Source organism: Bos mutus, chromosome 5, assembly GCF_027580195.1.
Source record: "Bos mutus isolate GX-2022 chromosome 5, NWIPB_WYAK_1.1, whole genome shotgun sequence".
Lineage (NCBI taxonomy): Eukaryota > Metazoa > Chordata > Mammalia > Artiodactyla > Bovidae > Bos > Bos mutus.
This window is the reverse complement of record NC_091621.1, coordinates 43,244,128-43,261,732: the sequence shown is the minus strand read 5'-3', so window position 1 is coordinate 43,261,732 and position 17,605 is coordinate 43,244,128. Positions and strand designations below refer to the sequence as shown.

Below are 17,605 nucleotides of genomic sequence, written 5' to 3'. Positions count from 1 at the left end.
ACCCAGGCATTGAACCTGGGTCTCCTGCATTGCAGGCAGATTCTTTACCATCTGAGCCATCAGGGAAGCCCTTAAGTAATTCACCTAAGATACAGAAACTAAGAGACCCAGATCCAACCTGGAGGCTACGCTGCCTCCTTGGCTCATTTCTCAGCCTCTTTCAGAGTCTCACCAGCGCACTGAGGGATCATTTCTGTGCTTTAAAACTAAGTTAAAAAGCCCACAGGAAAACACTATAGGGTATTTGGATTTACAATTTAAACACAGCAATAGCCAGCAATAGTCATAACACGAGTGTTCGCTGTGTGACAGGCACTGTTCCATGTGTATACAGATACAGATATTAATGCATTTAACTGTCACACAATTATACTAGGTAGGTGGCATTATTATTTACAGTTGAGGAAACTAGGCCCAGAGAGCTTGAGTAACTCGTGCATTAACAAGAAGCTGGTAACCGGCAGAGCCTGGTCATCTGGCTCAGTCACCTGGAGCCCTGCTCCCGGTTAGCTGTGAGATAAGAGCAGTTTTTTTCTCAGAGATTCAGAAGGAAGAAAAATTCAGTCTTTTCAGTGATTTTATAAGGGCTTTCCAGGTGGCACTGGCAGTAAAGAACCTGCCTGCCAAAGCAGAAGACATACGAGATGCAGGTTCAATCCCTGGGTCGGGTAGCTTTCCTGGTGGAGGAAATGGCAACCCATTCGAATATTCCTGCCTGGAGAATCCCACGGAGACAGAGCCTGGCAGGCTACAGTCCATGGGTTGCAAAGAGTCAGACATGAATAAAGCGACTTAGCATGCACAATATTTTTATATTAATACAAAAATGAATATATTTTGCAATAAAATTTGTATAAATCTTATTTTTAAAAATACTTATTTTATTTGGCTGAGTCCAGTCTTAGTTGAGGCAAGTGGGATCTTTAGCTGTGGCATTCTTAGTTGCAGTATGTGGGATCTAGTCCCTGACCAGGGATCCAACCCGTACCCCCTGCACTGGGAGCAAGGAGTCTTAGCCACTGGACCACCAAGGAAGTCCCTGTATAAACTTTAAAAATTCAGTTATTTGTGGCTCCTTTTAGTTCCACTCCTTAATAGATGGGAGCACATGAGTTCATCCATTTTCCTCTTCAGCCAAGGGAATGTCAGTGGACAAATCTGGGACTAACTCTAGCTTGCGTGCCTCAATCTTCTCTCCATCCTGGTCTCCATCTCCCCTTCTGCCTCATTTCAGTTTTGAGCCTTACAGAGAAAGGTGAAAATTCTCAAACATTCACCATGAGGGAAAAGCTAAACCCACAGCTTCCTGACTTCTAGAATGTGAGCCCTGGGGTCTTTCACTGCTGGCTTTTCCGAATCAAGGGTAGAGTTACACATACCTCTCCCAGGTGAGAGTCTCCAACGGGCCCTTTGGTCTCTGGATTAACAATAACTACTTTCACTCCAGGTAGGATCTAAGAATCAAAGAGAAAACACAAAAGTTGAGTTCCATCAGATCTCATGACCTCTAATAAATGCAGTTTCCACTTCCTCCCTCCAGTGAGGTAAGGGAGTGCACACGGGCCAGAGCTGAGCTGGTACTCACAGGATCGTCCTCAGGGGACAGAAGTATGTATAACAAGATTCTGCCTCAAAACTAAACTGGGGAACCCACCTGTCTGCCATCTCCTCAAAGGTGAGAAACCGCAGACCAGTGGCGGCTCGGCAGGCGAGGGGAGAGACGTCACGTGCCCGCATCTCCCTCGGAGGGAGAAGGAAGCAGCAGGTGCTGGCTGAGGATAGCTTGGGGCTTCTTCAGACACCCATCCTCTGTCCTAAATCTCTCTTTTCCTTGGGTTTCTAGCATCAAGAAGCTCACACATGTAAGACCTCAAGGAAGGAAGAGGAAGGCCATTCCTGCTTGTGTGGGCCAGGAACTGCTCTGAAGTCCCTCAGGTGCTCGCCGCCAGTGGAGGCAGAGAAGAGCTGGCAAGATGGCAAGAAGGTCAACCCAACTCCACTTGGAAGAGTTTAAACAGAGGAGTGAAACAGGGATTTCCCCAAGGGGCTGAGCCACGACTGCACAGGTGAGGCTGGGCCCACTGTTTTCTTCCCTATGTTCTCCTTGGCCTTTCAGAATTAGAAGGGATGCTGAGCCATCATTACTCTCTCTTCAAAAGGATGAGAAACTTGATAGTTTATATGGATTGATCTGCTCAACGTGAGTAAACTGTTCAAAACTGCTATGGACTGAAACCTATATGTTGAAATATGACCCTAAAGTGATGGCATTAGGAGGTGGGGCCTTTGGGAGGAGGTCAGGGGTCTGCTCTCATGAATGCAATCCATACCCTTATATACAAGACTCAGAGATTTCCCTGCCCCTTCCACCATGTGAGGACACAGCAATAGGACAGCCATCTAAGAACCAGAAATCCCTCATCAGAATCCGTGGGCACCTGGATCTTGGACTTGCCAGTCTCCAGAAATGTGAGAGAGAAGTTTCTGCTGTTCATAAGCTGCCTGGTCTATGATATTCTGTTAGAGAAGCCTGAATGGACTAAGGCAATAACAAAATGTCTCCCTGAACAATTTAAAGCCTTATTCTCATCTAAGATATCACTCTCAAATATCTTTAATCTCTTCCCCATTTTGATTTCTCTTTCAACTTTAAGTATGTGTATGTCTTCCCTGGATCTTAAGCCACACCCCCCATCTGTCAGCCTATCTTTCCACTTGTAATATTCATAAAGGTAGAACTGGCTCTTAGTGCTGCTCATCACCTTGAGTATAATGAACATTGAATTCAGTTGGTTTGTCAAATAATATGTCAGTAGGATTTAAAAATAAAAATCTATGAAAATTAAGAAAGTTCAAATCTAGTATTCTTCTTATTTATGTACCCATATGGATTTGAAAGTATTGGCTAAGTGAAAATTGTTGAATTATCTCCAGATGTCAATTCAATTCAATCTTGCCCTGGGTACTAACACGTATATTATATGGCTTCAGGTTTCTTTAAAACTACTTCTCCACACAGGTGACACACACCTTCCCAATGGTTAACACAACAAATTACCTTTCCAGACTCTGAAAGGAGCAAACTCTGGGGGGCACCCCGTTCCACAAGACGAACCCTGTAAAAGAACAATATTTACTACGTATGAGCCTTAAAAAAAAATCCACCACAGCTGTACACTGTCCTCCCAAATCTCTAATCTAGTAATAGCTCTCCTCACATTAGTGCAGTTTCTCAAACGCAGCATCACTGACATTTTGGGTCAGATATTTTATTGCTGTTTTTTGTGATGCGCTATCCTGTACGCTGTAGGATGTTTAGCAATATCCCCGGCCTCTGCCCACTAGGTGTCAGTAGCATCCCCTTGTCGTGACAATCCACATTTCCAGACGTTGTCCTTTGGAGGGCAAAGTCTCTCCAGGCTGAGAACCACAGCACTAGAGATGTTCTGCCTGTGCAGGCTGGGTCAGCGCCACGGGCCTCACCATGAACATAGCCTAAGTCAGCGGGACCCAGAGACAGGTCCCAGAGCCCGCAACCAGAGCTCCCCTGCGACGCAGCTCCAATTCACCTGTGGGCTGGTGAGGAGGAAGGCGTTTATTCCTATGGTTCAGATAGAATGCTGTTTCAAAAAACCTACACTGTCTCATTTATCTTATCTCAGTTATTTTTAGACTCCCAGAGGATAAGAGTCTATCCGTTTCAGTGTAATTTACGTCATATGTCACAAAATACTAGTATTACATTTTAATATTAAGGAACAGTGCAGCCACCGTGAGAATTAAAAGCTTTCCTCTTACAAATGTAAATCTTATTAGGTATTAATAATGAAAATGAATTCCTTCCCTTTTTTTTACCCTCCTCCCCACAAAGACACAAACAAAATAAATGAGGTGAGGGGGACAGCTGGCTTTCTTGAGGCTCAGAAATTTATATGCTTAGGAATGCCAACAGGAAACAAGCTTAACAAATCTACTTACCTGTCATGTCTTAATGATTTCAGATCTACGTATACAGTAGTTGGATCAGGCCCTGAGGTTCCCTGAAGAAAAATAAATCAGTGGGTTGTTTATTTAAAATTAGCTGAATGGCATCTCCATATGTTATATTTTCAAGTCAAGATATAGGTAATTTAGTCACATACAGGAAAAATCCAAATTCTGTTCTGAATGCTCACCCTGTCTTCAACCAGATGGGCCAGGGCTGTAGTCAACACCTGAGAGAAGACTCCTGGCCAGCTTTCTCCTCATCTTTCTTTCCTTTCTTCCCCCAGGAGAGGAGGCTGGGGGCCAGAGCAGCACCGAACGGTTACCAGGGTGAGGAGGGTCCTCATCCCTGGACTCAAGGCAGGGGTATGACAGACCAGCATCCATGGGACTTCCAAAACCAACATTGGCCCAAGCTGGGCAGGGCGCCCACAACGGGGCTCCAAGGTGAAGCCTTGTGATGCTGCTCCAAAGTCACCCAACCCAGACACAGAGGACCTGAGCGTGTCTACCCAGCTATGCCACCTTCTTTGACTCTCACTCTTGTCCATGCCTGTTATTTGCCTTATGAATGTCCCAAGCTATAGAAAATTATATTCCACTCTTCTGTTATTTTAGCCTCTTTTCTATTATTTACCCACCAAGATAACATGGCAAAATTGCCATCTGGCTAAAGAAGAGAACACAAACTTATTTGTGCTTCCTTTGCCAAAAAAAAGAAAACAATTACAAAGGGTAATATACAAATAAAATTCAAGTAGGATTCAGAAATCTTGACTCATGTTGAGGACCATAAAACCACTGAGAGTAAACATTTACATTAGCACTCAACTGCCTGGCATGGCTCCAAGAGACTGGCACCTAGAAACTTGGTGGTTCTACAGGACAACCTTGTGAAGGACAATACTATCATCTTCCTTTTACCAATGGGCAAAATCAGGCACAGTGAAGTCCAAATAAGGAGCCCAGAGGCCCTCGGTGGGTAAGCGGCAGCCGACGCTCTGAGTTCCCCACACAAATAAGATATCATGACAGTCACCTGCAAACATATTGCTACGTTGACTCTGGATCCAAAAGTGGTGCTGACAGCCCGCGGGGACAGACCGATGTCCTTGAAGAGCTTGGAGAAGGACTGCTGCAGGGCAATGCGGGGCCGCTCCTCAGCCACCACCACACACGTTCGGATGCAGGAGAGGTTGATTCCCCGGGTCTGTAAGACACCGCGTTGGGGGGGTGGGGGCGGAGGCGGAGATCAGTGGGGTCACAGAACCACTGGATAAGCAATTTCATCGCCCTGCCTCTCTGGTCAGGAAAAGCCAAGGAACTGTGTGCTCTCATCTCACACACACAAAGAAAAGATACCTTTCTGGAAAAACACCCAGGCATTCCTCTAAAGTCATTACCCACAGGTTGATTTGCTCATTCTCTATTTCTTTCCTCTTTCGTCTACAACTCTTAGGTTTTTCAGCAATATATTTTTAATTCCTCTTCATTTCTGTACCTTAGATTTCTATTTCAAAATGGAGAGATGGGACAAACAGAAAAATAAATTTAGCAACATTGAGATCTAATCTCATCTCTTTTTTTCATTCTTAAGGTCATGCTGCTGCTGCTGCTGCTGCTAAGTCACTTCAGTCGTGTCCGACTCTGTGCGACCCCCCAGACGGCAGCCCACCAGGCTCCTCCGTCCATGGGATTTTCCAGGCAAGAGTACTGGAGTGGGTGCCATTGCCTTTTCCTCTTAAGGTCATACTTCTCTATTAAAGAAAATTAGGTGCTTTCTGACTCTCTCATATGCCACTTAGACATATGATCACTGGATACACTCATGAATGAGTGAGCCTTATCTATGGAGGAGGACCCAATCTCTAACATCCTCAGGTTGCAAATTCTATTAGGAAAAATCCTCTTTCAGTTCACAGTTTCTGTTCATCTTCACATACATTTCTATTCAGCCTCCTAACCAGCTGTACCTTCTTTTCCACAATGTGTGAATCAGATCAAACTCTAAAAGAGTGCATTAAATTAGACAGTGAAAGAGATACACCTCTTGAGGTTTACAAATACCTGTTTGGATAGAAAAAAGCAGGCAGGCATGTCTGGCCAGCCCTACAAGGCGGGCATCGCCACCTTTTCTCTCAGGACCGGCTCCTTGTATAGCTGCTTCTTACCTTCAGCACCTCCACCTGGTTTCCAAGCCCTTTGGTGCAAAGCTCCATCACTGAATAAGAGCAGAAGGTGTCTCTGATTTTGTACTGGTTGACCGTGGAAAGCCAGAGGAAAAGGTTGTTTTCCAACTCCATAGGAGGAATTAAGATGGACTGGTGACCTGAATAGACACTGCAATGAAAAAAGGCAAGTGCTAATGTGATCAGTTCATCCTAGAATATCATCGAGTCAACAAATATTTACTGAGCACGAAGGACAGGGGAGGGTCATATTAGATATAAAGGCCTAAGAATCAGCCTGGTTCCTATTCAACTCATATGACACAATAACTACAGAACAAAGCAGACTATGGAAGGTGGACACTGAGATGTGAAGAAAGGCTATCACGATTACAGAGTGAAGAGCAAGTCCTTCAAAGTGGGCGGGTGTTTCATTGAGTAGGTGACAGATGGGCCAGGCTTGAAGAATGAGCAGGAATTTGACAGTGGCTGGAGGAAATGAGGAAGCTGGTGAGAGCTCTCCAGGCAGAAGAACAGTATATGCAAAGGCACGGAGATATAAAATTACATGGTGTGTTTAAGGTCATCAGAAATGGCATTCCAGTGTTTGCCTGGGGAAGTGGTGAGAAGTGAAGGCAGAAGGGCCAGGGTCAAACTGCCAAAGTACTGAACACGAAAGAGTTTAGAATTTACCAGCAGACAGTCACTACAGCTAGAAGTTGGGGTAAAGCTAGCTACAGGAAGTGGGGCATTAGAAACATGAGTCACTGAAGGCTGACAGTTAGGAGAGGCTGCAATAGTCTAGGTGAGAGAGGATAAAGGCTTGAACCCCACCAGCACACCAGGATACAAGTGTGGATACAAGGAAGGAATGGCAGAGTCTCACATCATATGTACAATCTCCAGCCATGAAACCTCAACTTCCTAAACCTTGAATATATATCAGAGTCACTAGGAGTCCAAGAATCGTTTATTAAAAAACATACTGGACAGGGGCTTCCCTGATGGTCCACTGATTAAGACTCTGTGCTTCCACTGCAGGGGGAATGGGTTTGATCCCTGGTCGGGCAACTAAAATCTCACAAGGGAATGACTTTATCTATGGAGGAGTCCCCAATCTCTACTATCCCCAAGTTGCAAATTTCTATTAAGAAAAATCCTCTTTCAGATCACAGTTTCTGTTCATCTTCATATAAAGGTCATTTCTATTTAGCCTCTTACCAGCTTTGCCTTCTTCTCCACAATGTATGAATCAGATTAAATTCTAAAAGAGATTTTTTTTTTTCCTGGAAAGGCCAAAAAAACCCCAAAACACCTGGAATTGTGGTCTTCACCTCCGGAAAACTCATTAGTACATCTAGGGAAGCCTCACTGACTTTTTTTTTTTTTTTAAATAGACCCCTAGGTGATTCTTATGTATAGGTAAGAATAATGGAGACAAAGGATATGACAGTTAATTGGATGTGTGACATAAAGATACAGAGTTGAAGATACAGCCCAAGTTCCTAGCATGGTTCCCCAACTGGATGACTCCATCCTAAGAAGGAAGGGAACACAGAAGGACGATGCTGAGTCACAGGTGTCTGTGAAGCATTCCTGGAGATGCTCACCAAGGAGGTGGAAAAGCAGGTTGAGATGAGGTCCTTGGGGGGAGAGTGGAAAAAGCTGGGATCTGTTCTTTCACAAGAAACAATCTGGCCAGTGTGCTACCTTCCAGCCACATGCTGTCACCCATCTCATTACAGTCCTTCCTGCCAAGCCTAGGGGGTATGTCATCCTTCTACTTGGCTCTGATTCTAAAATGAGGACGGATGACAGGATGGAGCACAGGAGAGGTAGAAAGATCACAGCCCTTTTGTCTGAGGCATAAAACTAACAGAAAAGAGGGAATGCAAACAAAACCAGACAAACGTCAAAGACGCATTAGGTGCACAAATTCCAGGAAACACCAGCACTTTACTGAAACTTTACCAAATTAAGGGAGCACATGGAAGGATGGGATGGTCACAGCCTCAAAGATATCCCCATGCATTCTGATTCTTTGCTTTTTCCATGCCTACCTGCAGAGACACCAGAGTGCAAAGCCAAGTCCACAGTAAGGGTCAAGGCAGATGGCAATCTGCCGAGAGGAGTACAACTCACACTGGAGCTTGATGGCTCTACAGAGAGCATTGACCGCAGAGTGGGACATCTGGAAGGTAAGGAACACGGAACAGGATGGAACTGGCATCCCACAGGCAGAAGAGCAGCTCTAATGATAGATTTGAGAAGCTTCAATTCCCTCCACCTCCTCAAAATGACATGTATCTTTTGTTGCTTCAAAATGCCTAATCTAACTCAAGTTAAATCTATCTGTTCATTTGTCAATATTGAATCTTATGAAATATATATTTATGACTTCATACTGGCTTTAAATGCAACTTGCTTTATCTATTAGTGTCGATGCTAGGTTCAGAACACTTTGTAACACAAATTCCTTGGGATAACTTATTCCGGAAGAGCCAATGCTTTTATTTAAATATAGCAGAGGCCCTTGATCCTCCGCCTACTGGTCTCTGGTACGACCAACTGGCCTCTCCATCTGAAGTCCCTGGGGCAGTGGTCATCTCTATTTTTTGCAGACCTGGCATGTTACCAGCCTCCAGTGAAAGTAAATATATCCCGACTACTCTACCTTCACTCCTGTGAGCATGCCAGTTGTGGAGACACTAAAATCAAGATATGCCAGCATCTCAGGAGTGGGTGGTTTATAGAGCTGAGGTAACCGTTTCCTGGGTAAATCATCTGCAAAGAAAAAAGAAAACCCAATGTCAATCACACACATTGACAACAAGGTCCTACTGTGAACAGGGACTATAGTCAATATCCTGAGTCCTATGATAAACCATAATGGTAAAGTGTATATGTATATATACATATATAAACTGAGTCACTCTGTTCTAACAGCCGAAATTAAACACAACACTGTAAATCAACTACACTTCAAAAAAACCTGACACGCTGGAACTCAAAAATCATTGCTATTCAGTTGGTCTTCCATGGCTTTGCTAGAACCACATTTAGCTTCTGAGATCTGCTGAGGCTTAGGGCTTCTAGCATTTAACCAGCCAGCTCACACACATCACTCCTGGAGTGATGGGATGGGGTTGAGGGCACCACTAGACAATATAAACAAGGAAACTACATCAGGTAGATGTATTTAGCAGAAGACTAGTGAGCGGTACTATAACACAGTAGCCGAAAACTGGCTAAAGAAGCAGGCTGCCAGTGTTCAAATTCCAGCTGTGCCCCTCATCAACGATGTCATCACCTTGGTGTTAGTTAACCTCTTTGATTCTGTTTACTTGTCTATAAAGTGGTAATAAAACCTGCCCTCACTGACCTGTTAGGAAGTTAATTCACATAAAGCACTTTAAAACAACTCAAGAAGCTTTCCTTGTTGTTATGCTGGTTTCAAGTTCAAGTTTGTTATTTAGTTTAGTACACAGTATAGTAATCACAGTCTGCTTTAAAAGCTGGATGGTTTTTCTCCAAGTTAACATGACAAATTTTAAGAATGACAATTTAGAACTGGGAATTATTTCCCTTTGCTCTTTTATGATACGTCTCCTTTCTGTCCAAATCTGTATGTGGAATCCAAGGATATCAAGGATGTTTCTGGCCCTAGCCATGCCTCCTTAATGGCTCCTTTGGCCTCCAATCAAGAAACGATTCTGACGCTTACTTTTCAATCTCTGTGTCACTGGGCACTCATCTCTGGCCAAACCAAGATTGTCTCTACCACCTTCCACCCAGCTCCATGCAGGGAAGAGCTGCTCCAACACTGAAAGAAATCCTTCTGTTGTTTGTATCACAGCACACATTTCAGGTCTTCCTAAAACGTGATTGAGTCCAATAACCACAGTAGATTATCTGCATCGTTAACACCAATGCAATCCACTTGTGTTGAATACTATATAAATGACTACTTACAGTTCAGCATCTGGACAATAACCATAAATAGATGTCATCCCTGGGTTTACATCCATATTAATTGTTCTTGAGGTGGATACTATGTAATACTTACCTGAGAACTGGTAGGGAGGAAGTTAATGGTTAAGCGACTGGGAAAGGAGCCAAACTGACTGGGTTTGAATTTCAGCCATTGGTTCGCCAAAAAGTTCATTCGGGTTTTTCTATAACATCTTATGCAAAAACCCCAACGAACATTTTGGCCAACTCACTACCTATTTAGCTTCCCCGTGCCTCAGCCTTCTGATCTGTAAAATGAGGATACAACTTGCATCTATCTGATAGGCTTGGTATAGGAGGAAATGATGTTATACATGCTAGATGACTGCCACACCGTAAGGGCTAAATAAAGTTAGATATTGTTGTTATGATGATGGTGTGCTGGTGCTTCACATGATGTCATTAATCTTTACAACAACAGGAAGCAGCTACGAGTAACAAGAGGATGAGGGTTTATACTTGTCTGCTCGACTCCAAAACCCACACTCCCCTCTGCACTACCATCTCCAGCCACCCTAGAGTCCCACCGCCTTCTTTAGTATGAACACCATTTAAATTCATACACTTCATGGTTTTCAAAGTATTTTCATATTATGTTGCATTTGATATCCCCAGTAATTATGTGAGTTATACAAGGGTAGGTAGTATTTTAAGACAGGCTAATCTCAGCCAAGTTTATACAAAAAATGAGGACTGAAGCTTGAACCAGAACCAGGCCTGCTGATTCCTAGCCCAGTGCTGTTCCAACTCTATCACATCTGGAAGTCAAAGGTCAGATCTTCTCAATGCTTTATGCAGCCCTGTATGTCTATGGTCACATCTGGCATAAACACCTAACCACACTATTTGATGATGCCAAGAGTATGACAGGAAGACATGTTTTGTTCACAGAGTTCAAGCACAATGTGATCTGCTTCTTTGGATCTGGTTGCTGCAGCATCCAGTGCTTTGGTAACTCAAGCTGAGTGCATATTAAGTTTTGCATCTGTCTTAGCAGGTGGAATGGGCTGCAGTGGAAGAGCTATGTAAACATCTTTGGCATGAGAATCCAGGAAACCTCGGGGAGTGAATATTCTTGCTCTTGCACCGACCCTGGAGAAATCTCCCTTTCACCTGTGTCAATGATAGTTGGCCAGGTTTTCACGTCCACGGCTGCTGCTGCCTCTCGGGACCTCAGTAACCTCATTAGGGTCTGTGTGGTAAGAACGCAGGCTGCTTTGCTGACCTAGAAGACAAATGGACAAAAATAAGCACCAGGAAGTTTAGCCCTGTGTAGCACTATGGCACTGGTTGCAGATAAAAGCAACTCGCACATCCAACTGGGACAGGGCAGTACCAGCCTTTCAAAGAACGCACACAGGACAATGGAAGTCAGTATTCCCCTTACGTTTGTTCTGAAAATACACTGAACTAGAATGATGGACTTGTTCACAACACAGCTTACTATTTACAACAGTGATTCTCAGATATTCCATGGTCACAATCTCAGGATGGACCCCAGATCTATTGATTTCATGAAGACCATAATAAAATAGAAACATGGATTTCTGTGGTACTCAGGGAATGAGAGGTGTCAGAGGATCATCTCTGAAGCGGGTACTGTTTGCAACAGTCCAGGGAGTGGTGAACTGCACTGGACCTAGAAAACATATCCTGAACTTGGTGGACTCTGCAAGCTCACAGGAACCAAGCTCTCCCACACATCTGCACGTGGAAATGCAAAGTCACCGACTTCCCTTACTACTCAAACCGTGTCGGTGGAAGGAAACTCCCCTCCCTGCTGCCCCGGCCTACTTTGCACACCGTAACCAGGGCGTCCTGCTGAACTGAACTCTGTAGAAAAATCATCTGTGGTGAATGTGGCTTCTATACTGCAGGTTCCAGCTGCTGACAGAACAGCAGTTCTTAGAGAAACAAATGTTACATCAATTGGAATTTTGCAATTTGCTTTAAAGTACATTAGGATATGATGCAATACAGATCTCTTTCACTGTCTTCAATTCTCATTTCCTACAGAAACATCTATCACTTTCAGAGCAAGATCTGGACACCTTTTAATAATATACCAAATGATTTTGTAAGACTAAACCCCCAAAAAGTGACCTTCCATCAGGAGAATTCAGTTTGGCATCTAAAATTATCTTGGTTAGTATGGAGAAAAAAATATTAGAATTTTTGTAAGAAGAAAGGAAAAAAACAAGTTTTATGGAGAATTAATTACTAAATGGCACCTTTACTTACTTCCTTAATGTTTATGATAAAAACATAATCCTGTATCTCACCAAAAACAGCTTTTCCATATTTCTTCACTAAAAATGCTGGTCACTGTGATCAGATAAGGAAAAGGAGGTACTTTTCAGGAGTTAGATTTGACTTCTTGACTCAACTAAACTGGAAAAGAGTAAGGATCCTTAGTTGTCTGACTTGGGGCTTAATGAGATGCGGACAAGGAAAGTTATACTTACGTCAACAATCATGCGGACAGTGGGCAACGTGGCTGTGAGGTTCTGAGCATGAGGGGGTCTGACAGTCACAGGTATGCACCCCGCGTACAGACAGCCGTAGAATGCAGCGATTAACTCTATGCCTGCAAGACACAGCCAATTAGCGGCCCGGTTTGTCACTGAGAAAGCAAAAGGCAGAGTTTCCAAACCTAGCTTATTAAATCGTGTGCCAGACAGGTTAACTAGACCAAAATTTAATGGAGACATTATCAGAATTTTTTTTTTTTTTTTTTAAGAAAAAAAGAAGTTTTTTGGCTGTGTGGCATATGGGATCTTAGTTCCCTGATCAGGGATCGAACCTATGCCCCTTACCTTGGAACTGTGGCATCTTAACCACTGGACCACCAGGGAAATTCCTAGAAATTTTTTAACTTAAGAAGAAACTGAAGGTAAAAGAAGGAAGCATATAAAACAACTTTTTTAAAAATATAGAGATGCCAAGAATAAACAAATGAAAAAGGAAGTCAGAAGCAAAGAAAACACTTGAAAGATATCTGAAGAAGGTATTTTGACATCATTACTTGATATTATTTAGGAAAGAATAAGTGCAGAGATTAGGGCTGTTTCACTTGGGAAATAAAACAATGGGAAAGGAGAGATGAGGAGCATCTGAGCTTTCTCTCAATCTTAAGAAGGCCACTATGTTTTAAGAACAATCAGACCCCTGAGATGTCACTTCCCTGTTGGGTGCAGGTTTTAGGGAGGCAAAACGTCACTTGATACAAAGCCTCTGCAATATAAGGACTCGGAGGGCAGCCCCCTCGGGCAATGCCGATGTCCATCACCGTGATTAACTGGTGGACAGAAAATAACCTCCCAGAACAAAGTTGTTCTTAACAGCTTCTAAAAAATCTTAGTATCAATATAAATAGAAGAGCAAGTAAGAATCACTGAGTAAAATGAAGTAAATGGGATAAAAGACCACAGAAGCCTGGATGTATGAGTAGGTTAGGTGACAAAAGACTAAAGAAAGGGACAACTGAAATAGTCTGCCTAAAATTCTGAATACACCAAACTGTCATCAAATAATTGAGTTCCTCTTGCTGTGAAGAGGTTGCTGAACTAGATTATAGAGTGTGGAAGATGAAAGCAGTAATAATCGAGGGACAGTAAGCACCAATTATCATGTGGAGAATTTAAGTCAGAGTTCATGCACAACATATTTTTGGAAACTGGGTGAACAGTTCCTGAGCACTCCTAGAAACAGTCTTTTTTGAGTGTTTCCAAAAGTCAAGAAATCACCACTCATTCAGTATTTACCATACTGAGCTAGACAGTGGAAATACAAGAGTAAGTACAACAGGCTCGGTCCCAGCCAGAACCCCCATACCACACAACTCTGGAGGGAGGGCTTGTCTGCACGGCAGCAGCTTCCATGCACAGCCCATGTGGTCACGTACGGTGGCCCTGAGCTCCTGTCCTCTTAGGGTCAGCAGTCTAGTAACAGAGATTGTGCAGTCTACCGAGCCAGCGCTCACCAGGTGGATAGAGCAGCACCACGTTCTCTCCCGCGTTTAGATGCCCCTTGTCACCAAGGACGGCCGCAATCCGCTCTGCTCGCTTATGAAGCTGAAGGCAGCTGGCTGTGCACACTGTAGTGCCCTGGAACAGAAGACAGTATACGCATGGGCGAAGCTCAGTAATGAAATACAACGGTAACAAATGCGGCCAATCTGACACTACATCAAAGGCGTGTGCCTTGCTATCAAATTCAGTGAAACTTTCCCAAGCACCGAAAGACGTGTGTGGTCTTACTTTTTCTTTCTCAGTGTCTGAAAGTACTGAGGGACTAACAACATTAACTCAAATCAAACATATGTATTTACAGTCTTTCTTATGTAAAGCAGCTTTAAAACTATATAGCAATTTTAAGTGAAGAAATAAAAGTAGAAGGAAAATAAAGAAAAGTAGGATGAAGGCAAGAATGAGGTCAGGACACTGGCTATGTGGTCAAATACATTTGCTATGAGAAAAACACAAGTCTGGCTCCATGTATTCTAACAGCAGAGATGGAAACGAAAACAGGAACAGTGAACCTGAGTCTGCTAGCTAACAATAAAGGTCTTGAGAATAATTTCTCCTGCGGGTCTTCATAAATAATCCTTCTTGTCAATTCAAGTTTTACTTAGCTGGGCTTTTGAACCCCTGTTCCTTTGTAAATATAACACCCAAGTGGGAATGCACAGAAGATCTGAAAATGCAGGTTAAGAACCAGCCTGATGTGAAAAAGACCACGGCCAGCAGCTCAAAAGCACCCCATGGACACCCTCACCAGCCCTCTCCTTCCCTCCATGGCTGGGGCTCAGGCGCATGGTCATGTCTGACTCTTTGCGACTCTATGGACTGTAGCCCACCAGGCTCCTCTATCCATGGAATTTTCCAGGCAAGAATACTGGAGTGGGTTGTCCTTTTCTTCTCCAGGGGATCTACCTGACCCAGGGATCGAACCTGTGTCTCTTGTGTCACTTGCACTGGCAGGCAGATTCTTTACCACTGTGCCACCTGGGAAGCCCCCTTCCCTCCATCAGTTCAGTTGTGTCCAACTCTTTGCGACCCCGTGGACTGCAGCACGCCAGGCATCCCTGTCCATCACCAACTCCCAGAACTTACATGTCCATCGAGTCAGTGATGCCATCCATTGGGGACCACTATCGTGACGTTTTAATGTTAGTGGCTTTCTTTTTCTTCATATTTTTACCATCTATGAAGTATTTGATTTTCATAGAATTGTGCTGTACATGTATATTTTGTGCTTTACTTCTTTCAACATTCTATGAAGTGTCATCTAGGCTGTGGCACCTAGGTGTAGGTTCATCCGTTTTTGTTACTGCACAGCATTTAATTATCAGAACATACCACAAGTTACTCATCCATTCTACTTCTGATGGACTATTCATTCTAATATACACTGGTGCACAAATATATGAGTTTTGGTCCTGTATTGGGTATGCCTACCTTACAATGAGCTGGTGATGGACAGGGAGGCCTGGCGTGCTGCAATTCATGGTGTCGCAGAGTCGGACACGACTGAGCGACTGAACTGAACTGAACCTTACAATTCACCAGATAAAATCAAACTATTATTTGTCTATACAGTGCCAATAGCACATCGTCCTCATTATTTAAAAACTTAATTTTTAAAACCTCATGATAAAAACAAGTTTACTGAGCTAGTTTTTGGAGAAATAACTTTTAAGTTTCATGAATATAAAACAGTAGGTGTTCAATATGGAAAATTTGGAAGATACAGATTAGTAAATATAAGCTGGAACCACTATTAACATTCTGGTGTGTATTTTCCTAGTTTTTAAAAACTAAGTATATATTGTATATAAATTCACATGAAACATTAAAAAAAATATATCATACTATATTATGCCAGAGGCTATAGAGTGCACTGGCTAAGAATGCGGGCCCTGAAGCCAGTCTGGGTTCAAATGAAGGAGCTAAATTCCTAGTCCTAGCCCTGGGCCCTGCGAACTCAGGCAAGTGATTTTATGTCTCCGTGCCTCCGTTAACTCGATCTTAAAATGAACTATGAAATGGAAAGCATCTAGGACAGGGTCTTCAGTAAGTACTCCCTTATTAAAGTTTTATATTCTACTTTTCCTACTTCCACATCATGAATGTTTTCTGGGTCATCAACGATTCTTCTACAACATTGTTTTTAATGACTGCATAGTATTTTGTTTATATGCCATAAATTATTTAGTCAGTTGTCTACTGTTGGACATTAAGAATATTTCTTTGGCTAAAATGAAGGTTAAATTCATAAGGCCATTTCTTACAACAGCCTTTTTTTTGCGTGGCTTGTGGGATCTCAGCTCCCCAATGAGGGACTGAACTCGGGCACCCTGCAGTGAAAGCGCAGAGTTCTAAGCACTGGACCACCAGAGAATAATCACAATCGCCTGCTTTTCGGTCCATGGTACAGCACCAAACTAAACTTCTTTAAGAAGCATTTTCCTGGCATAAGAGAACATTGTTGTATGGTTCTTAAGCTTTCTGGTGGCTCGGGCTAATCCAAGGTAAAATGTTAAAATACACAGAATACATGGACTTCATGTCCTTTAGTTACCCATATATATTACTTCTCTAACCAAAAAGCAAATTTAAACTTAAGTTCACCAACAAATTTATCTGGAGTATGATTTTTATTGGGCTGTAACCTTAACTGTAGCCAAGCCCGGGAGTGGACTGGGCAACAAGCTAGACTGACATCATCTTAGTGAAATGGGAGCACTCTAATCAATCCATGGGCTTAAAGAGAAGCCCGCTTCATGCAGAGATGGACAAGGAAGTCCCGAAGTTTTCTACCACAGAGCAATGGTTCTTAAGATTTTAACTGACTCTTCATTAAGATGCACAATATATTCCTCTCAGTTCTGTCACTATATAAACTCTCAATGTTGTGTGTATGTGTGCGTGTATGTATCAGAATCCAAGGGGCTGGGGCAGAAGGGGGCAATCTGGGTAAGTCCCCTAAGAGATGCCAATAGATCCTCCAGTCTTCTGCCTGTTGGTGAGAAATACTGTTCTATGCAAAGGTCACAGTACTTTTAGCTCCTGACTCAGCCATTAAAGCGGCTTCCCTGTGGCTCAGACTGTAAAGAATGTGCCTGCAATGCAGGAGACCTAGATTCGATCCCTGGAGCAGGAAGATCCCTAGGAGAAGGGAATGGTTCAGCCATTAAAATCCACAAATCTCAACAGACTCCCATAAGATGTATAACATAAAAAATATAATATTCTGGTGATCCATCCATTAGAAAGCAGTAAAATATATTCTTGAATAATTTTCAATTGGCTTTTTAGGTTACCAAAAATCAATTAAGTATGTGCTAAAAATTACTCTGGTTTTTAAAATGCTGACCTAAGGTCATTTTATTTCTGGTGGAAATCAAAGAACGAAAAGTCAAACTGAGTAAAAATTACACT

At 42.9% G+C, this 17,605-nt stretch overlaps 1 protein-coding gene across 3 annotated transcripts in view; it reads right to left on the bottom strand.

The window, feature by feature from the left end:
* The window catches only part of DIP2B (disco interacting protein 2 homolog B), a 230,968-nt gene that overhangs the window by 8,828 nt on the left and 204,535 nt on the right, over positions 1-17,605 (bottom strand). For all 3 annotated transcript variants that reach the window (XM_070370766.1, XM_070370768.1, XM_070370769.1), the window contains 10 exons: positions 14,146-14,269; positions 12,629-12,750; positions 11,277-11,388; positions 8,827-8,936; positions 8,213-8,343; positions 6,156-6,324; positions 5,024-5,194; positions 3,979-4,040; positions 3,059-3,116; positions 1,380-1,454 (listed from right to left, as the gene is read on the bottom strand). In XM_070370766.1, coding sequence (XP_070226867.1) covers positions 1,380-1,454; positions 3,059-3,116; positions 3,979-4,040; positions 5,024-5,194; positions 6,156-6,324; positions 8,213-8,343; positions 8,827-8,936; positions 11,277-11,388; positions 12,629-12,750; positions 14,146-14,269 — 1,134 coding nt within the window. The remainder of the gene's footprint in view (positions 1-1,379; positions 1,455-3,058; positions 3,117-3,978; positions 4,041-5,023; positions 5,195-6,155; positions 6,325-8,212; positions 8,344-8,826; positions 8,937-11,276; positions 11,389-12,628; positions 12,751-14,145; positions 14,270-17,605) is intronic.